Source organism: Hyla sarda, chromosome 6 (assembly GCF_029499605.1).
Source record: "Hyla sarda isolate aHylSar1 chromosome 6, aHylSar1.hap1, whole genome shotgun sequence".
Lineage (NCBI taxonomy): Eukaryota > Metazoa > Chordata > Amphibia > Anura > Hylidae > Hyla > Hyla sarda.
This window is the reverse complement of record NC_079194.1, coordinates 47044442-47066597: the sequence shown is the minus strand read 5'-3', so window position 1 is coordinate 47066597 and position 22156 is coordinate 47044442. Positions and strand designations below refer to the sequence as shown.

At 44.0% G+C, this 22156-nt stretch overlaps 1 protein-coding gene across 1 annotated transcript in view; it reads left to right on the top strand.

The window, feature by feature from the left end:
- The window catches only part of UCK2 (uridine-cytidine kinase 2), a 48179-nt gene extending 26328 nt beyond the window's left edge, over window positions 1-21851 (top strand). Inside the window, exons 2-7 of the mRNA XM_056523599.1 lie at window positions 1877-2036; window positions 6064-6160; window positions 12356-12498; window positions 14144-14241; window positions 17035-17083; window positions 20552-21851. Coding sequence (XP_056379574.1) covers window positions 1877-2036; window positions 6064-6160; window positions 12356-12498; window positions 14144-14241; window positions 17035-17083; window positions 20552-20694 — 690 coding nt within the window. The 3' untranslated portion in view covers window positions 20695-21851. The remainder of the gene's footprint in view (window positions 1-1876; window positions 2037-6063; window positions 6161-12355; window positions 12499-14143; window positions 14242-17034; window positions 17084-20551) is intronic.
- The last annotated feature ends 305 nt before the right edge of the window (window positions 21852-22156 follow it).

Below are 22156 nucleotides of genomic sequence, written 5' to 3'. Positions count from 1 at the left end.
CATTTTCCGGGCTATAAAAAAAAAAAAAAATTCACTAGGGCCTCCATGTCACTTTCTTCACTGCTGGTGGTCACCGTGGACTAGTTCCCTGTGCACTTTACGGGTCTATTCACACGTTCAGTATTCTGTGCAGATTTGATGTGCAGGATTTTCTGCTGCAGATTTCAATGTAAACTGAATGACTTGAAATCCTGCGCATCAAATCTGCACATAATACTGTATGTGTGAATAGTCCCTACAGGTTTTTTTTTTTTCTTTCTTACTATATATTTTTTTTCCTTTGTCTTTTTTTAAAGGGGGCATATTCAGAGAACATTTCATGGGTATCTGGATTCGCGTCCCACCTTGGACCTGCACTCGTCTTGAGGGCATCAGTTTATAGGCCCAGGTTGCTGCTTATGGAAATTGGAACTAGATGGGAGAGAACGTCATGCTATGTTGTATCTGTAACCTCCAAGTTATAAAGTAGCATCGCTAATAGTAGCATAGCCCAAAAAGTACGAAAATCATCATTGTAGTGTCGTGCCCTGGATATGAGGCAATAAGCAGTTCGTAGTGTATGAAAAAAAACATACGTTTTCAAATAACTCATTTTTGAAAGGCAAATTCCTTATGGGGCTTAGAAAGAAGGAAATTGCCATTAAAAATGCATTCAGTTTTACTATTAAGATACAACCTTTTCTGGATGGTATGGGGGCCCCTAGTGACCCCCTTGGTTACTATAAAAAGGAGATTCATAAAAAAAACTTTATATAAAAAGTATATTAGGTTATTGTTTTTACCAAGATGTGCAACATATAAAGTTTTTGAATCTGACAGCGCCCATTTAATGTATATGCACAACCAGGTTAGTCTGGGTTCACATCAGGTTTTTGCCATACTGTTTTCAATCCGTTTTTCTAAAGAAAACCGTATGGCAAAAAAAAATTTAAAAAAACGGATGGAACAGTATCGGAAAAAGTAAACTAAAAAAAAAAAAAAAAAAAAAAAAAACTGTTTACAAAGTGCATACAGTTTTGTCCGTTTTATTTAAAAAAAAAAATACATTTTTGAAAATTTTGTCCATTTTTTAATGGGAGGGGTCTTGGGTGGGGACTTTAGGGTGCAAATAAAAACCGTATACGGTTTCCCGTATGGAACAGTATACTTGTGCGTTTCCCATTGACGTCCATGTGAAAAAAAGTATGCGGTTGCAGTACGCTTTTTAAACGGGAGACAAAACCATGGTCAACCACGGTTTTGAGTACGGGAGAAAACCGTATTGCAAGTAAACCGGATGCATCCGAGTACATATGGTTTTCAATTTTGTCGGTTTATACCGTTTTCAATACGGTTCCATACGTTTCAATAATGAAAACTTATACGGGAAACATACTTGAAAAACGTGGTGTGAACCCAGCCTTAGAAAGGTAAAAGTTGTGAAGGGTCATACTTTACCACATAGAACAATAATCTCCAAACTGTGGACCTCCAGCTGTTGCAAAACGACCTCTTCCAGCATGCCTGGACAGCGTATATACAGATGAGGAATAAGTCATGAATAAGTGACCTTTTATACATACTGTAGTTTTGCACCCTCAAAACGTTTAAAAACTAAAGCAACTTCCTTGGATTGATATATCCTTTATATTTTTCATTATCTTTATTCGCCATCTAACTTTTCCTATAATAACTATTATTATAACTTTTTACAATCCCGAGAACAGGTGACATTTGAGTTCCTGTATTCTTGACGGGTTTCTGTAGTTTCCTTTAGGCACATTTCCTGCTGTGGTGGAATATCAAGATATTGGGCAGAATGCCAGTACTGTGTATGCGTGAGATCCTTATAGGATATAAATCTATGATAAACATCTGTTTTCTTACTCTTCCACAGTCATCTGTATGTTCCAAGATCGTGCAGCTCCTGGGACAGAATGAGGTGGATCATCATCAGAAGCAGGTGGTTATGATCAGTCAGGACAGCTTTTACCGCATACTGACCCCTGAGCAGAAGAGTAAAGCTCTCAAGGGCCAGTTCAACTTTGATCACCCAGGTAAGACCTAGTCTTTGGCCCATATTTATTTTCTGGCTTGGTGACCCTTGACTTATACGTGACAACGGGGGGCATCCTCTACATCTAGTGTAAAGAAGGTTTTATCATGATCACAGACAGGGATTCTTTGCAGTAAGAGCAGTAAGACTATGGAATTCTCTGCTCCTTTAAAGGGGTACTCCACTGGCCAGCATGGAACTAAATGTTCCGAATGCTGTTTTCGCGCTGTGGGGGTCGGCGTGGCCGACCCCCGTAGTGCAAAAACAGCATTTGGAACATTTAATTCCATGCTGGCAAGTGAAGTACTCCGCTCCCCAGCGTCCGGAACATTGAGTTCCTGAACGCTGTGTGTGGGCTTCCGTGTTCACGCCCACCCCCTCGTGACGTCACGGCCTGCCCCTCAATGAAAGTCTATGGGAAGGGGGTGCGACGGCCGTCACGCCCCCTCCCATAGACTTGCATTGAGGGGGGCGGGACGTCATGTCACATGACGGGGCGTGACATCACGAGGGGGCGTTCCGGACGCTGGGGAGCGGAGTAACCCTTTTAAAGGGGAATTCCGGGATTTATTTTTATTTTTTCTATTTTGAGTATGCTACAGAGGCTGTAAAGTTAATGTAGTTAATAATAATATAGTGTCTGCACCAGTGTTTCATGGTGGTCTTGCAATTCTTCTCAAAATTTTTACCCCAATATTTTCAACAGCATACAAAATGACTCAGGTATCAGGTTTTCCCAGGTTGCACTGCGGCTGAGGCATGACATCACTAGTCAGGTGATCAGAGAGAGCAGCCTGTCTTTGCTTCAATGGGTGGAGCGACCGCTGGGTGGGAGGAAGATTATTCTGTTTTTTGCAACAGCTGGAGGCACCCTGGTCAGAAGACGCTGGACTCTTGTGTTGAATGGAGTTCCCCTGTGCTTCAGTGGATGGTGTGGCTGATGTGTGGGAGGGAGAAAAGTAAAGGGCAATTTTGCAACTTTGTCAGGTTTTGTTTTTACACAGTGCACTTTATGGCAAAAATTAGGTTTTCGCTATTCTGTAGGTCAATGCGAATAAAACAAAACCAAACTTTATATAGTTTTTGTGGTGGTGTACTTTTTAAAACAAATTGTTTGCCTAAAGGTGTCTTCTGATCCCTATAACTTTTTATTTTTCCCTATACGGGAATCCTTTTTGTTCTGTGTGATCTGTAGTTTTTATCGGTAACATTTCTGTTTTGATTGGACTCTTATTTTTTCTTAAATAAAAAAATTATTTATATTAGAAATCCTTTTTTTTTAATTATATAATATTAATATATTTATTTGTTAAAGGAGTAGTCCGGTGCGCACTTTTTTCCTTTTATCCTGTCCTGGCTGCAAAATAAAAGAAAACACACTTTCTCTTACCTGCCAACGAGCCCCCGGAGCTCCGGTATACTCCGGTACAGGTGTTCGTTCCTCGGGCTGTATTCATCTTATTTCCTGTTAGCCCGGCACGTCACACGGAGCTTCAGCCTATCACCAGCAGAGGCGGGACATTGCTGCGGCCGGTGATAGGCTGAAGCTCCGTGTGACGTGCCGGGCTAACAGGAAGTAAGAAGAATACAGCCCGGGGACCGAACACCTGTACCGGAGTGTACCGGAGGTCCGGGGGAGCCTAGACAGGTAAGAGAAAATTTGTTTTCTTTTATTTTTCAGCCCGGAAGGGATATAATAAGAAAAGTGAGCACCGGACATCTCCTTTTAATCCTTTGAGTACTTATTAGCTGCTGAATACTACAGAGGAAATTCTTTTCTTTTTTGAACACAGTGCTCTCTGCTGACATCACTGTCCATTTTAGGAACTGTCCAGTGCAGCATATATTTGCTATGGGGATTTTCTCCTACTCTGGACAGTTCTGAAAATGGACAGAGATGTCAGCAGAGAGCTCTGTGGTCAGGATGTCAGCAGGGAGCTCTGTGTTCCAAAAAGAAAAGCATTTCCTCTGTAGTATTCAGCAGCTAATTAGTACTGGAAGGATTAAGATTTTTTTTTAATAGAAGTAATTTACAAATCTGTTTAACTTTCTGGCACCAGTTGATTTAAAAAAAAAATATAAAAAATTTCCACCGGACTAGTTGTTGCAAAACTACAACTCCCAGCACGCCCGGACAGCCGTTGGCTGTCCGGGCGTGCTGGGAGTTGTAGTTTTGCAACAGCTGGAGGCACCCTGGTCTGGGGAAATGCTGATGTAGAGTTATACATTGACTTTGAAGTCTATAAATGTGATATATACGATATTCTTGTATATTGCTGCAGTGTATACACGTATACTTTCACGCAGCCCACTTTTTTTTTTTTTTCCCCCTACTTTCCTTGAGGCCAGAACAAGGTTTCCTGGCAAGTGAGTCTCTAGTAAGCGCACAACATCTGGCGTGTGTGTCATCATTATTATTATTTTCTTCTTCTTTTTATTGAATAGTTCAATGCGAACGCTGTCTTTCCTTTTGTCACCCAGTCTTCTGTATGTTCCAAGAAATGACGCATATCACAAAGCACCGATCGCCTCGGCCGCTAGAAGGAAAGTGACTCATTCGCCCCCGGAGAGTCGTAAACCCTTCGAGCCGTTCTGTAATAACTCGGCCCATTCAGCTTATAGACAATAAAGATCCGTGATTCAGTGAATTATGCAACAGAGTTGTGGGAAGGAGCGAAGCGTCGGCAAACCCACAAACAAATTTCGGATGGCGAGAGTCTTCTTCTCTAGTTCATAAAGGGGTTGTCAGGGTTTATATAACCTGGTTTATACAATTCTTTAATCTACAACTCCCAAAATGCCCCCACAGCTGTTTTACTAGTCTTATTGGTTGGTTCATTATAGTGTTTCCCAATCGGGGTGCCTACAGCTGTTGCAAAACTACAACTCCCAGAAAGCCAGCAATGCATTAAAGGGGTATTCCTGCTTTTATAAATCTTATCCCCCTATCCAAAGGATGCCGGGGACCCCTGTGATCTCAGTGCAGCCTCATAGACTGGGACGTGACGTCACGGCCCCTCCCGTAGACATAAATTAAGGGGACGTGGCGTCACTAGGGGGCGTGGCCGTGACATCATGTCCCCGTCTCGGAGGCAGCGCTCTGCACAGAATGCCAGGGGCTGCCCTACCAGCAACGGGACAGCTGCGATCATAAATCTTATCCCCTGTCCTTTTGGATAAGGTGTATATAGCCGGAATACCCCTTTTAATCCAGTGTTTACCAGCTGTAGCAAAACTACAACTCCAAGAATGCCCACACAGCCGACAATGTGTTTTTTCTAGTCTTATTGTTTGCTCTATTATAGTGTTTCCCAACCAGGGTGCCTCCAGCTGTTGAAAAACTACAACTCCCAGCATGCCTAGACAGCCAGCAATGCATTAAAGGGGTATTCCGGCTTTATACATCTTATCACCTATCCAAAGGATTGGGGATAGCCTGTATGATTGCAGGGGTCCCGCCGCTGGGGACCCCCACGATCTTGGTGCAGCGCCCGGCATTTTGTACCGGGTGCTGCCTCAGACTGGGACGTGACGTCACGGCCCCTCCCATAAACATGCATTAAGGGGACGTGGCGTCACTAGGGGAAGTGGCCGGGACATCACGTTCCCGTTCGGGAGGCAGCGCCCGGCACAGAATCCCAGGGTCTGCACAGAGATTGCGGGGGTCCCCAGCAGCGGGACCCCTGCGATCATACATCTTATCCCCTGTCCTTTTGGATAGGGGATAAGATGTATAAAGCCGAAGTAGCCCTTTTTAATCCTGTGTGTTCCAGCTGTTGCAAAACTACAACTCCCAGAATGCCCACACAGCCGACAGATGTTTTTTCTAGTCTTATTGGTTGGTCTATTATAGTGTTTCCCAACCAGGGTGCCTCCAGCTGTTGCAAAACTACAACTCCCAGCATGCTCGGACAGCCAAAGGCTGTCTGGGAGTCTTGGTTTTGCAACAGCTGGAGGCTCCCTGGTTTGGGGAAACGCTGATGTAGAGTTATAAATTGACTTTGAAATCCTTACTGTTTCCTTCACAGATGCCTTCGACAATGAACTAATCTTGAAGACCCTCCGAGAGCTCATGGAAGGGAAAACAGTGCAGATCCCGGTTTATGACTTTGTTTCCCACTCCAGGTAATCCTATAGAATTAGTGTTTTGTAATATGATTATTAATGATTATCAATAGACTTGTATAGATTACCTTTTATATTCCGTATATACAATTGATCAGGGGGTTGTTGAGGGTTTTTTGCAAATACATTTGGTCTTAAAAACTACGGTTACACTGTCCCTTATTTAGACCAAATTTTCCAAAGACGATGGGGGAGATTTATCAAATCCTGTGCAGAGGAAGTCGACCAGTTGCCCATAGCAACCAATCAGATCGCTTCTTTCGTTTCCCAGAGGCCTTTTTAAAACTGAAAGAAACAATCTGGTTGCTATGGGCAACTGGTCAACTTTTCCTCTGCACAGGATTTGATAAATTTCCCCCGAAGCTTCTGTTCCATCATATATTAAGCATATTGGCCATCTTTTCAGACCACCCTTGCAGAAGACCACTTTTCAATACAATCAGAGATGGTTTTGTTAGAGACTTCACTATACAGTGCTTTGCATAAGTATTCACCCCCTCTGGACTATCTGCTACGGTTACAAACTGGTATATAAATAGCCGCCTCTACCATTTGATCAACTCAACATGCATAGTACTTTGAGGGTGGCAGGGCCGGTTTTAGACAATGTGTGGCCCTGGGCAGAATTAAAAGTGGGCCCCAAATGGTAATATATTGTACCCTCAATGCTGTCACATTCAGCCAATATAGGCAGGGTGTCATAAACAATCAGGGGCACAAACCACAAGGAATATGGGGGAGATTTATCAAAACCAGCGCAAATCGAAAAATTGCACCATTGTCCATAGCAACCAATCAGATTGCTTCTTTCACTTTGCAGAGGCCTTGTTAAAAATGAAAGAAGCGATCTGATTGGTTGCTATGGGCAACTGGACAACTTTCCTCTGCACAGGTTTTGATAAATCTCCCCCTATGTCCCCTTCAAAAAAACACACACAATATTTTATATGCATGGTTATCAAATACCACGACAATGGTGTGGAAGTGATATTGCCCCATGCCCAGGGTATGTAGTTCTGGGTACCGGGTAGGTGAATTTTTTTTTTTTTTTTTTTTTTTTTTTTTTTTTTTTTTGGAGGCAGACGGCCGTCAAACCGATTTTAGGCTAGGTTCACACTACGAAATTTCCGCCTGCAATTCTGCTTTGAAATTGCAAGCAGAAATTCCGCTTACTAAAATGTACAGTGTAGTGAATGGGTTTCCATTAGAGATGAGCGAACTTACAGTAAATTCGATTCGTCACGAACTTCTCGGCTCGGCAGTTGATGACTTATCCTGAATAAATTAGTTCAGCTTTCAGGTGCTCCGGTGGGCTGGAAAAGGTGGATACAGTCCTAGGAGACCCTTTCCTAGGACTGTATCCACCTTTTCCAGCCCACTGGAGCACCTGAAGGCTGAACTAATTTACGCAGGATAAGTCATCAACTGCCAAGCCGAGAAGTTCGTTACGAATCGAATTTACTGTAAGTTCGCTCATCTCTAGTTTCCATTCACAAATTCACACTTCGGAATTTGTGAATGGAAAATCTGCTTGAAAATTTCCGCCTTAAGAATGGCGTTGCTCGTTCTTCAGGCGGAAATACTCGCGGAACACATTACAGTCTATTGGAGACTGCTGTCCACGTGGTCCTAGCGCTGACAGATTAATTTGGCGCGAGCCGCACTCTGAATCTCCGGGCGGAAATTTTCTGCCCGGAGATTCCGAAGTGTGAACCTAGTCTTACAGCTGCAGCGATCACTGTGTACCCCACCACAGAAGACAACTACTTCCCTGGAGGGTGGGGAGTGATCAGCAGCAGGTGTAGGGTTAATTTGCTGCAGTCCTGGCATCCCTGATATCTAGTAGTGCGGGGAGCAGTGCTGAATGTGGGCTAGGCCTGGCCAGAGCCGCAAAAGCAGGGTTGTGTCCCCTCTAGAGCAGTGGTCCCCAAACTGTGGCCCTCCAGATGTTGCAAAACTACAACTCCCAGCATGCCTGGACAGCCGTTGGCTGTCCAGGCATGCTGGGAATTGTAGTTTTCCAACGTCTGGAGGGCCACAGTTTGGGGACCACTGCTCTAGAGCTTCACATTGTGTTAAGTTGCAGGCAATGGGACTCTGCTGCAAGTGGAATTCCAGTTGGAAATTTCTGTAGTGTGAACCTAGCCTAACAGTGCGGTCATAGCAACAACACATGCACCATCACTTGCAGGTGCCAGCAGCATTAGGCTTCTTTCACACTACCGTCATGCTCCTGCATTTTGACAGCCGTTTTTCTAAAAGAGGTCATGAAACCATAGACAAAACTGAATATAACGGATGATGACAGATGACCAATTTCTGTTATGCGATCTCTCTGTACGGGGGCCAGGCTCTCTGGCCAGATAGCGGGTGTCGACCTCCGCACGAAGTGGCGGCCGACACGCCCCCTCAATACATCTCTATGGCAGAGCCGGAGATTGCCGAAGGCAGCGCTTTGGCTCTGCCATAGAGTTGTATTGAGGGGGTGTGTCGGCCGCCGCTTCGTGCGGAGGTCGACACGCCCCCTTCCCGCGGGCTGTCTGGGCTCCATACAGGAGATTGCAGGGGGCCCCAGCGGTCGGACCCCCCGCGATCTCAAACTTATCCCCTATCCTTAGGATAGGGGATAAGTTGTTCACCACTGGACTACTCCTTTTAAGGACCAGACCAATTTTATTTTTGCATTTTTGTTTTTTCCTCCTCTCCTTCTAAAAATCATAACTCTCTTATATTTCCATCCACAGACCCATATGAGGGCTTGTTTTGCGTCACCAATTGTACTTTTGTAATGACATCTCTTATTTTACCATAAAATGTACGGCTCAAACAAACAAATATTATTTATGTGGGAAAATTGAAAAGAAAACCGCAATTTAGCAAATTTTGGAAGGTTTTGTTTTCACGCTGTACACTTTCCTGTAAAAATTACATGTTTTCTTTATTCTGTGGATCAATACGATTAAAATGATCCCCATGTTATATGCTTTTCTATAATTGTACCGCTTAACAAAAATCTCAAACCATTTTAACAAAATTAGTATGCTTGAAATTGCCCTATTTTGACCACCTATAACTTCCTCATTTTTCCGTATATGGGGCGATATGAGGGCTCATTTTTTGTGCCATGCTCTGTAGTTTTTATCAGTACCACTTTTGCTTAGGTTTTACTTTTTTATTTATTTATTTATTTTTTATAAAATGTGACAAAGCAGCAATCTTGGACTTTTATTTTTAGTTTTTTACGTTTACGCTGTTCACCGTACAGGATAATTAACAATATATTTTAATAGTTCATACTTTTATGCACGCGGCGATACAAAATATGTGTATTCATAATTTTTTTTACACTTTTTGGGGGGTAAAATGGGGAAAACTGACGTTTTACTTTTTATTGGGGGAGGGGATTTTTCAAATTTTTTTTTCTTTTTTTTTTTTTTCTTTACACTTTTTATGTCCCCATAGGGGACTATTCATTGCAATCATTTGATTGCTAATACTGTGCAGTGCTATGTATAGGACACAGCACTGATCAGTATTATCCGTGATCTTCTGCTCTGGGCTGCTCGATCTCAGACCAGAGCAGAAGACCCCGGGAGACGGCCGGAGCCAGGTGAGGGGACCTCCGGCCGCCATGCTGGATGATCGGATCCCCGCGGCAGCTCTGCGGGCGATCCGATCGTCCATTCAAACTACCACAATGCTGCAGATGCCGTGATCCTTTTGATAGGGGATAATCTGTCTAGGGGCGGAGTACCCCTTTAACAGCGATCAGAGTTGTATAGGTTTTTTATCGGGTGTTACCTGATATTTATTATAGCTGACTTCTAAAATGATCTTTCTGGCTTTGGACAAGTTAGCGATTTTGCAGAGATCACCACCCACAAGTCATGGAATCCTGCGGTGGGTGGACAAATACCAGTGGTCGGACAGTCCGTGTCACACAATGTTCTTCTTGTCAACTGTAATAGTACAAAGCGGGGAAAACCTGAGTGGTTCAGGCTCGGTCAGAGGTGCTGCCCCCTCTTGGCATCCCTCCTTTATTCCTGTTGTAATTCTCATTTATAAATGCAAAATGTTCAAGCTGGATCACTTAGAATTCATTTATTTGACATTGCCTCTCGGTATAGTTTTTATAGAATGCCTTTACTATACCTCTCCTCCATTATTGACCATTTTTATTATTCTTTATTAATATTTCTAACCTTCAGCCTTTGTGCTTGTCACTTACGTGTAAAATAGAGAATATTCTAATGTGAAGCATACGCCTTTTATGCAATTGGTGTAAACAAGGGCTTAAAGGGGTATTCCCATCTCCTAATTTCGGCTTTCTGGCACCCAACGGCCTGTTTGCGGCCGTCGGGAAGCCAGAAGCTGGGAAGTTGCACAATCTGACTTCATTGGTGTAGCCCCGCAAGCTATTCCCAAATTACGTAAATGACTTAGATCAGGGGGTTCACGGTTTGCACAACTCCCATAAAGTCAATGTTACACAGATTAACGGGGTAACTCTACACCCGCTGTACCCCCCCACCCCTCTTACCAGCTGCCAAAACTAAATGATCATAATAAACCTTTTTTAAAGGGTTACTCCAGCGTTTAATGGAGTACTTCCCATGGAAACCTATTTTTTTTTAATTTTTAAATCAACTGGTGCCAGGTAGTTAAACAGATTTGTAAATCACTTCAATTAAAAAATCTTAATCCTTCTAGTACTTTTTAGGGGCTGTATACTAGAGAGAAATCCAAAAAAGAAATGCATTTCCTGTGATGTCATGACCACAGTGCTCTCTGCTGTCCATTTTAGGAACTGTCCAGAGCTGGAGAAAATCCCCATAGCAAACATATACTGCTCTGGACAGTTCCTAAAATGGACAGAGATGTCAGCAGAGAGCACTGTGGTCATGACATTTGGATTTCTCTTTAGTATACAGCCCTTAAAAAGTACTGGAAGGATTAAGATTTTTAAATAGAAGTCATTTAGAAATCTGTTTAATCTTCTGGCACCAGTGGATTTAAAAAAAATGTTTTCCCCCGGAGTACCCCATTAATACCTAGGAAGCAATGTACTTACTGAAAAATGGAAAATTTATTGCAACCTTTTTAGAAAATGAAATATGTAAATTGGCTTCAGACCGGATCTGGAAATTGATTCACTATTTCACTTTTCCAACTGTAGATGTCACCCCAGGTAGCCTCAGTGTCGCTTGTAGACAATGCTGTGATGTCACAATCTGCAAATCATTTATATTATCGGGGTCAAAGTTAAGCAGATTTGTAAATTGAATCCAGGAAGGAAAAGGAAATCCAGCTCCCCCGAAAAATATAGAATGACGGTATAAAAACACACAAAAATCAATGAGATGGTGAGAATTAAAAGCATAGATGAAACGCCGACGCGTTTCGAACCATATGGTTCTTAGTCGTGACAAAATTTATTTTATCCTTTTAATTCTCACCATCTCGTTGATTTTTAAAGCATAGATGAAACGCGTCAGCGTTTCATCTATGCTTTAAAAATCAGTGAGATGGTGAGAATTAAAAGGATGAAATACATTTTTAGTGTTTTTATACAGTCATACTATATTTTTCGGGGGAGCTGGATTTCCTTTTCCTTCCTGGATTCTATTGCAACTGGCTACACGGCTTGACCTGCATCCGTGCTCCTCCACCAACTACCCTTCCAGTGGCTACTTCTACAGGGCGGTGAGCTGGTCTATTTTTTTTTTATTTATTTTTTTTATGTAAGATTTGTAAATTACTTCTATTAAATCTTAATCCTTCCAATAATTATCAGCTGCTGAAGTGGAGTTGTTCTTTTCTGTCTGGCAACAGTGCTCTCTGCTTGTCTCGGGAACTGCACAGAGTAGAAGAGGTTTGTTATGGGGATTTGCTTCTACTCTGGACAGTTCCCGAGACACGTGTCATCAGAGAGCACTTAGGCAGAAAAGAACAACTCAACTTCAGCAGCTCATAAGTACTGAAAGGATTAAAATTTGTAATAGCAGTAATTTACAAATCTGTTTAACTTTCTGAGCCAGTTGATATATTACAAAAAGTTTTTTCCCCTGATAACCCCTTTAACACTTTCTCTGGACACTGTTTATAATGCCATATCCTCTTTTATCTCTTATTTTCCCATTTTCCTTTCACTATTTATTTATTTTTTTTTTATTTTGCTTTTTTTTTCTCCCCAAGGAAAGAGGAGTCTGTGACTGTTTATCCAGCAGACGTAATTCTCTTTGAGGGGATTTTGGCGTTTTACGTTCAGGACATCAGGGACATGTTCCAGATGAAATTGTTTGTGGACACGGATGCGGACACCAGGCTGTCGAGAAGAGGTGTGTCCCGTCATGTGGATGTGCATGTGTATTCTATCGCCTATTACTTCTTATCTCTCTCTGGTCAATCACTAGGCCTGTGTTTTCCAAACTACTGTCATTTCTGTTCCAACAATATTTTTTTTTCTCACATTTTCAAAGGTCTCTTGTGCTGCTTCGAAAATATGAAAATGTGTGTTCATTTTCATGCCACTTCAGATTTTTTTTCTTGCCAAAAATTGCCAGATTTGGCACCAAATTATTTTTTTGGTGCTGCCATATTGGATATTCTTTTTTTTTTTGCACCAAATTTGCAGAGGTTGCAGCCAAAATTGGCAATTTTTGTGCCAAAATTGCCAATTTTGGCGCCAAATTTTACATCCTGGACAAGTGATAACTGTATAAATAAAACCTTTCTAGGGCTTAAAGGGGTACTCCGGTGCTTACACATCTTATCCCCTATCCAAAGGATAGGGGATAAGATGCCTGATCGTGGGAGTCCCGCAGCTGGGGACGCCCGGGATCATGCACGCGGCACCCCGTTTGTAATAATTCCCCGGAGTGTGTTCGCTCCGGGTTCGCGACCGCAGGGCCAGCAGCGTGTGACGTCACGCCTCCGCCCCCGTGTGACGTCACGCTCCGCCCCTCAATGTAAGCCTACGGGAGGGGGGCGTGATAGCTATCACACCCCCTCCCGTAAGCTTGCATTGAGGGGCGGAGCATGACGTCACACGGGGGCAGAGGCGTGACGTCACACACCGCCGGCTGTGCGGTTGACCGTAATCAGACCCGGAGCGAACACACTCCGGGGAATAATTACAAACTGGGTGCCGCGTGCATGATCCCGGGCGTCCCCAGCTGCGGGACTCCCACGATCAGTCATCTTATCCCCTATCCTTTGGATAGGCGATAAGATGTGTAAGCACCGGAGTACCCCTTTAAGCCCTAGAAAGGTTTTATTTATACACTTATCACTTGTCCAGGATGTAAAATTTGGCGCCAAAATCGGCAATTTTGGCACCAGCTGCGGGACTCCCGCGATCAGGCATCTTATCCCCTATCCTTTCACGATACTCCGGCCCTGTGGTTGCCACTCGACTGTTTGTGAGCTGGCACTGCGGCGTGCAGCTCAGACAGGTGGGTGGCAAATACAAGATTGTAGCCTTTGGATAGGGGATAAGATGTCTCGGGGCCGGAGTACCCCTTTAAATAACACCTTTCTCGGTCGTCTCCATTGGGGGACACAGACCGTGGTATATCATGCTGACACTAGGCATACAAAAAGTCAGCCCCTCCTAGCATGATATACCCCGCCTACTGACTCTGAACTAATCAGTTTTAGCTTAGTGTCCGTAGGAGGCAGACACAGGTCTGGAGTTCTCCAGACCTGGTGGTCTTTTTTTATTTTATAGCTGGGGCCTGTTTGTAGGTTCTTTTCTCCTTCTTCTTTTTTTATGGGGGATTTAGGAGCATAGCTACCTGTTTCCCCCATATGTAGCTAATGGGCACGGGGAATGGAGTATGCACAGTTAACCCCTTCCCGCCAGTGCCTGGGGTTGTACGTTCTGGTCCCTTTAGTTCTGTGTAGATATTTTTTCATACTGTTTTATAGTGTTTTATTGTAGAAGCTGTTAACATTGCATATTATTCCCCTTTATTTTTGCAGTACTGAGAGACATAAATGAACGAGGAAGGGATTTAGAGCAGGTTCTCTCACAATACATAAAATTTGTGAAGCCAGCCTTTGAAGAATTCTGTTTACCTGTAAGTAAATACATGTATAATATATAAAATATATATTTATTTTCCATATTAATGTGTTTGAGTATTTATAATCCTGAAATCTTTCAGTTTTAACTGTGGTCACAGAAATTTACAATAGGCTCACACTTTGGTTCTGTAGAGCTTAGTTTTCATTAGTCATCTAATTTTTTTTTTGTATAGAAATCATGGCTTATTAACCCTTTAAGTACTCAGGTTTCTCTTTTTTGCTCTTTAGTTTTTTCCTCTTCACCTTCTAAAAATCATAGCTCTTTCAGTTTTCGACCTACAGACCCATATGAGGGCTTGTTTTATGCGCTGCCAATTTTCCTTTGTAATGCAATCAGTCATTTCTCCACAAAATGTATGGCGAAACCCCCCCAAAAATTATTTGTTGGACAAAATTGAAGAAAAAAAAAAACCCCCGCTAATTTGTAATTTTTAGCGGCTCCCGATTCTACGCAGTGCACTTCTCGGTAAAATTGACACCTTATATTCATTATTTAGGTCCATACAATTACAAGGATACCTGATTTTATGTAGGTTTTATTTTATTATACTACTTAAAAAAAAAAAATACATGCACCAAAATTAGAATGTTAAAAATGGTCTTCAGACCCCTATAACTTCCCCCCCCCCCCCCCCCCCCCCCACACACTTTTGATCTGTGCCATTTTTGTTGCTTTTTATACTTTTAGTGTACAACATGACCCAAAATACGCAATTTTGGACTTTGGAATTTTTTTTTACATATACGCCATTGACCATGCGGTTTAATTTATGGAATTTGGGAAAAGGGAGGTGATTTAAACTTTTAGTACTGAAGGGGTTAATTTTTTTGTTTGGGACACCACGATTTCACAGAGTCGGTCCCGGACAGCCGACTGAGCAGCTGGGAACAGTTTTACTTTCCCTTTTTGACGCGGCGAAAAACTTTGATCGCTGCGTCTAAGGGGTTAATGCCGGGCATCACTGTGATCATTGATTGCCGCTGGGACCACCCGGCTATGACGCAGGGTAAGCCTGTGAGCCCGCGTCATAGCAGGGAACCGGGTGAAGGGTGTACATAAACGCCCTGTGTCCTTAAGAGGTTTAAAAAAATAAAAATAAACTAGGTGTCTCAATACCATCCATAACAAATCCAGTCCTGCTGCAGCAGCATCTTTGTCCCAGCTTAAGTACAGGCTGGGACAAAGTTTAGGAAATGAGGGCGGGACTAGCACTCCTCTGTGCTCACTCCTGTCCTATCAGACTGCAGCATGAAAACAGAGAGGAGGGGGTTACAGAAAAGCCTTCAATGATTGGATGAAGAGACCCAGCACAGCAGATTTAGAGAGGAAGTGAATTCATGGTGAGTAAGGGTGGGCTCAGTGCTTGCCTCGGACACTCCTCTTCCTTAGCAGTGGATGTCAGAATGAGTGAGCAGTAGAACAGAGGGATTTGTGAGCCAAATAAAGAAGCTAGACACCTTTAACAAAACAAGTAAAGAATCTGCATGGCCTAGTGAGTAACAACCTAAACCTAAGCCAGTGTTTCCCAACCACGGTGCCCATAGCTGTTGCAAAACTACAACTCCCAGCATGCCTGGACAGCCTTTGGCTGTCTGGGCATGTTTGGAGTTGTAGTTTTGCAACAGCAAGAGGCTCCCTATTGGGGAAACACTGGCCTAAGCGCGACTGCACGAATGCTTCTTTATTCCTAGAAAGCAATGGCATATCCTGACATATCCTGTTGCTTTTTACAGTAAGAAAATTCCTATTATACAGTGGGGCAAAAAAGTATTTAGTCAGCCACCAATTGTACAAGTTCTCCCACTTAAAAAGATGAGACCTGTAATTTTCATCATAGGTATACCTCAACTATGAGACATAATGAGAAAAAAAAACATAAAATCATATTCTGATTTTTAAAGAATTTATTTGCAAATTATGGTGGAAAGTAAGTATTTGGTCACCTACAAACAAGCAAGATTTGACTCTCACTGTCCTGTAACTTCTTTAAGAGTCTCCTCTGCCCTCCACCCATTACCTGTATTAATGGCACCTGTTATGAACTGGTTATCGGTATAAAAGACACCTGTCCACAACCTCAAACAGTCACACTCCAAACTCCACTATGGCAAAGACCAAAGAGCCCTGTCGAAGGACACCAGAAACAAAATTGTACACCTTCACCAGGCTGGGAAGACTGAATCTGCAATAGGCAAGCAGCTTGGTGTGAAGAAATCAACTGTGGGAGCAATTATTGCTCTAGAGGAGATCTGCATGGAGGAATGGGCCAAAATACCAGCAACAGTGTGTGAAAACCTTGTGAAGACTTACAGAAAGCGTTTGTTCTATACCTTTTGTTGCCAATGACAGAGGTCAAAGTATTGAGATGAACTTTTGTTATTGACCACATACTTATTTTCCACCATAATTTGCAAATAAATTCTTTGAAAATCAGACAATGTGATTTTATGGATTTTTCTCATTCTGTCTCTCATAGTTGAGGTATACCTATGATGAAAATTACAGGCCTCTCTCATCTTTAAGTGGGAGAACTTTGGCACAATTGGTGGCTGACGAAATACTTTTTTGCCCAACTGTAATATGCTGTTTTAGGTCATTAAATTCTCTGGCCTAAATAAGTCCGTTGTATCAGAAATACTGGAATCTGCTTATATAGCAGATGCCCTGTATACTTAGCGTCTGCCTTCCTAGAACGCCCCAAAGAAAGCAGCCGCAGACAGAATGCGAGCACGAGAGCCCTTAATGCTTTCTAATCACTGCGGTTTTCCCCTCCATTGTCTTGTAGACCAAGAAATATGCTGATGTGATCATTCCCAGAGGTGCTGACAACCTGGGTAAGTGGCACGGGGCGAACAGGGTGAATTCAGGAGGTAGGAGCGTTAATCCACAGTCTTTGTTGTTTTTATGACTCATTCTTTTTTACAGCTTACTTAGCCATTCATCTCCACTTGTGTCAAGTTTGTGTATAAAACACATGACTAATTACACATTGTATTGCTCTAAAAGTACACAGTAAGTGTAAAGATCTCAGAGCTTTTCCAATCTCATAAAGTGATGGAATATCGAGAGCCCTTTTTATTTACCTAAATAAATCCGGTCTCCCAGGGTTCGCAGGTAATGCCCCAGCTCTCCTCATGAATGGAGCAGTGTAGACCATCGCACAAAGTGGTGGCCAACAAACCCCCTCCATGCATCCCTATGGGAGAGCCGGTGTGAGGTGCAGAAGTGCGTCCTATGCAATTCTGTGTTCGCGCCTCCCCTTAGCTGTCCGGAGATTGCCGAAGATACAGTGAGGGGAGGGAAAGGCTGAGCTAGGCAACTCTGCACCTCCTCCGCCCCGTACACAGCTCACTCCTGGCTCCTCACTCAGCAGGAGGTTGATCTACGTCCCCATGACAGAAGCGGGACTGTGCAGATCTACGTCCCTCCTATCATGAAAGGAGCTGGGCTGTGTGAAGATCTACGTCCCCATGACAGGAGCGGGGCTGTGTGAAGATCTACGTCCCCATGACTGGAGCGGGGCTGTGTGAAGATCTACGTCCCCATGACAGGAGCGGGGCGGTGTGAAGATCTACGTCCCCATGACTGGAGCGGGGCTGTGTGAAGATCTACGTCCCCATGACGGGAGCGGGGCTGTGTGAAGATCTACGTCCCCATGACGGGAGCGGGGCTGTGTGAAGATCTACGTCCCCATGACTGGAGCGGGGCTGTGTGAAGATCTACATCCCCATGACAGGAGCGGGGCTGTGTGAAGATCTACGTCCCCATGACAGGAGCGGGGCTGTGTGAAGATCTACGTCCCCATGACAGGAGCGGGGCTGTGTGAAGATCTACGTCCCCATGACAGGAGCGGGGCTGTGTGAAGATCTACGTCCCCATGACTGGAGCGGGGCTGTGTGAAGATCTACATCCCCATGACAGGAGCGGGGCTGTGTGAAGATCTATGTCCCCCATGACAGGAGCGGGGCTGTGTGAAGATCTACGTCCCCCATGACAGGAGCGGGGCTGTGTGAAGATCTACGTCCCCATGACAGGAGCGGGGCTGTGTGAAGATCTACGTCCCCATGACTGGAGCGGGGCTGTGTGAAGATCTACGTCCCCATGACAGGAGCGGGGCGGTGTGAAGATCTACGTCCCCATGACTGGAGCGGGGCTGTGTGAAGATCTACGTCCCCATGACGGGAGCGGGGCTGTGTGAAGATCTACGTCCCCATGACGGGAGCGGGGCTGTGTGAAGATCTACGTCCCCATGACTGGAGCGGGGCTGTGTGAAGATCTACATCCCCATGACAGGAGCGGGGCTGTGTGAAGATCTACGTCCCCATGACAGGAGCGGGGCTGTGTGAAGATCTACGTCCCCATGACAGGAGCGGGGCTGTGTGAAGATCTACGTCCCCCTGACAGGAGCGGGGCTGTGTGAAGATCTTCGTCCCTCCTGCTGAGGGAGGTGTAGAGTTGTGTCCTGCCCAGCATTGCCTACCCCTCCCCTCGCTGTATGTATCTTTGGCAATCTCCGGACATCTGAGGGGAGGAGCAAATTCAGAATTGCATAGGTCGCAGGTCTGCACCTCACACGGAACACTGTACTTCGGTATTTCCAGCTTTCTTATAGAGATACATGGAGGGGGCTTGTCATCCACCGCTTCCTGCGCTGGTCGACACAGCTTCATTGATGAGGAGAGCCTGGTCACTGTACCGGAGATTGTAGATGGCCCCAGTCATACCCTCTGCGATCAGACACCTTTTCCCTATCCTTAGGCTAAGGGATACATTTCCCTAATCCGGAGTACTCTTTTAAAGTCGCAGGTTAAAAACACAAATAGTTATAGTTAGTATGGTTAAAAAAAAAAGACATGCGTCCATCAACTTGCCAGCCATGTATAGTACCACAAACCCACCGCATACGTATCCCAACATAATACGTTTGACAGTCTAGTCGCTTCATCGGGGGGGGCGCGTAATGCTGAGGGAAGCCATATCTGGATACACCATATCTGGCAACCATGCGATAAAGGGATGGGGCAGATCCTCCACAGATGCTTTCTGTTCCTTTTTTCTTTCTTTTTCTTTTCTTTCTAGTTTACAGCCCACGTTCCATAAGATTTCAGTTATTTCTTTTACTTCTTAGAAAAATCAGGAGTATGACATAATTATGCCTTGTCTAAAAGATCTGCCTTCAACATAAAATCTTTGATAAAACAATGAACTGTGTGGGGACGGCAGCTTGTCGCCTGGAATCTGCTGATGTGCAGAGCGCTCGTGAAACTCCCCTTTAGTCTTGAAGTACTTATTAGAACCCTTAAGGAATGGGCACAAATAGTGGAAATGTTGTGGATTTTTTTCAGAAAAGATCTGCATTTACACCCCAAATTCTCATGAATTGTGTGAATTCTGTTGCACATCTGTCACTGTGGATTTTGGTGCAAATATAAAGTAAAATTCGCAGAATGGTGCTTGATGCAGAATCCTCCACAGCGTTGGATTTCTTGCCAATGTAGTCTTCTCCATTGAAGTTTTTTCAGGGAACTCCACAGAGTTTCCACAACGTAATGTGACATTCTGCGGGTTTTTCGATATTTCTCGAATCTCCGTGCCATGGCTTGCCCCTAAGGTAGAACGGCTGTCCAGGCATGCTGGTAGTTGAAGTTTTGCAACATCTGGAGGTCCACAGTTTAAAGGGGTACTCCGCCCCTAGACATCTTATCCCCTATCCAAAGGATAGGGTATAAGATGTCAGATCGCCGGGGTCCCGCCACTGGGGACACCACAATATAGCAAGCTGCACCCACCTGTAACTGCTTCCGGAAACGCTGGAGGCTCTCAGGCTAATTCCTCCCGACCACGGGGACGGAAGATCCTGACATCACGACTCCGCCCCCGTGTGACATCACACCCCACCCCCTCAATGCAAGTCTATGGGAGGGGGTGTGGTGGACGTCACGCCCCCTCCCATAGACTTGCATTGAGGGGGCGGGGCGTGACAACACACAGGGGGCGGAGTCATGATGTCACGATCTTCCGACCCCCGTGGTCGGGAGGAATTGGCCTTAGAGCCTCCAGGCACAGTACCTAGTGAAGGTTAGTACTCTAACCCCAAGAAAACACCAATATTTTGTATTTTGTTCAGTTTAGGGGGAGAGGGGCAATAAAAAAAAAGACCTTCAGCTGTCTAGGGATGCTGTGGGTTCTAGTTTAGTAACAGCTGGAGGCTCCCTGTTTTGGGAAACGCTGATCTATTTGTTGTATAGATATTATTGCAATAATAACTCTTTAAAGACGTTTTTGTCATCTTCTTTTCTCAGTTGCGATCAACCTGATAGTCCAGCACATCCAGGATATTTTGAATGGTGGTTTATCGAAGCGGCAGACCAGCGGTTACACGAACGGTTACAGCATCCAGCACCGGAGCAGGCATTCCTCAGAGTCCAGCAGCCGACCTCACTAAAGTGCCCAGCGAAAAATGGAATCTGTATTACACCTAAAACAATACATGTTCCTTGCAGCCGTACCATGGAGAGAGACTAGGATTGAGGCTTTTTATTTGGAGCAAACAAAATGTCCTACAGCATATTTACGTGCTGAGAAGTGCTCCGCAAGACAAGTGTTACTTGACTACTGCAACTAGAACCGAACCTGCTGGAATTTGCTGGTGTCTGTGCGGGAGTTAAATATCAGCGGCTTAGTACGCAGATGGGTGTTTTTTGTTTTTGTTGTTTTTTTTTTTTTTTTTTTAACTAAATTGGGGGAATGGTATTGGTGGCTACGGTTATCAAAACTTGAACACTTTTTACAGTGACTATGTGCATCTCCATTTATTTGTATTTCGTCTCCTTGTAAATTTCTGTACAATTCAGTTATTTGCCACAAAAGTGTTTTTCAGAGGTTCGGCATTCGAAGTGTTCATTGAGGGGGAAATGGCGAGCATGTATTGGGTCTTACTTGGAATTGAGTAGGCATTGAAAGTTCCATTAGATTCTGTTTTGAGGCTTTAGACTGGGGTTGTCTTAGGCTGGGTTCACACTACGGAATCTCTGCGCAGAATTTCTGCCGGAGATTTATCCGGCGGCACGAAGACCGAACGGACTGCATTGCCATCCCCATAGACGGTAATGCATTTCTGGGTGGATCTTTTGGGAGATCTGCTAAGAAATACATTGACATCTATGGAGATATGGCAATGCAGTCCGCGCGGTCCTAGTGCCGCCGGCTTGATCTCCGGCAGAGATTCTGTCCAGAAATTCCACAGTGTGAACCCAGCCGTATGTAAAGTAAGATGGTTCTCAACTTGGCAGACCAAAAATCTTGCCCCATTTTCACATGCCAGGGGTGTGGACAGGGGAATTTTTTTTTTTTTTTTTTTTTTTTTTTTATCATTTATATTTGAAGTTGGCAGATATTTATTGTATTTACTTTTTCCTGTGATATTGTTTCTTTTTGATGATTTTTTGATTCTTACAGACATCTACACTTAGATGGATCAAGTTATTATGTGATCTGCTATCTGGGTGCCACAAATATGAAAAAAGTACCAACATTGGAAAAAAAAAATTTAAATAAAATTTTACTTGAATAAACTGAGTTTCTGTATCACGACCTGTAATGTAATAACATGGTTGTGCCAAGAAAGGTTGAAAAAATGTTAACGTGATGTATGTCAGCCCCCTAAAATGAATATTCTAATTTCTTCACTCACATCCTAGTGTTGAGAGCCTGCGGGCACGTGAGCGCTCTGATCTTGTGGCAGAGCGCAGATGCTGCTTTTGCGTCTTCCGGATGTGAGAGTGAAGAAATGTAAATATTGATGGGCGGCATAGTGTCTGTATAAAGAGGAGGCAGGGCAGCTCGGCAAACCGGGTCCCTGCCTCCACCGCGCACAGCAGCGTTATAGCAATGCAGATACTGGGAGG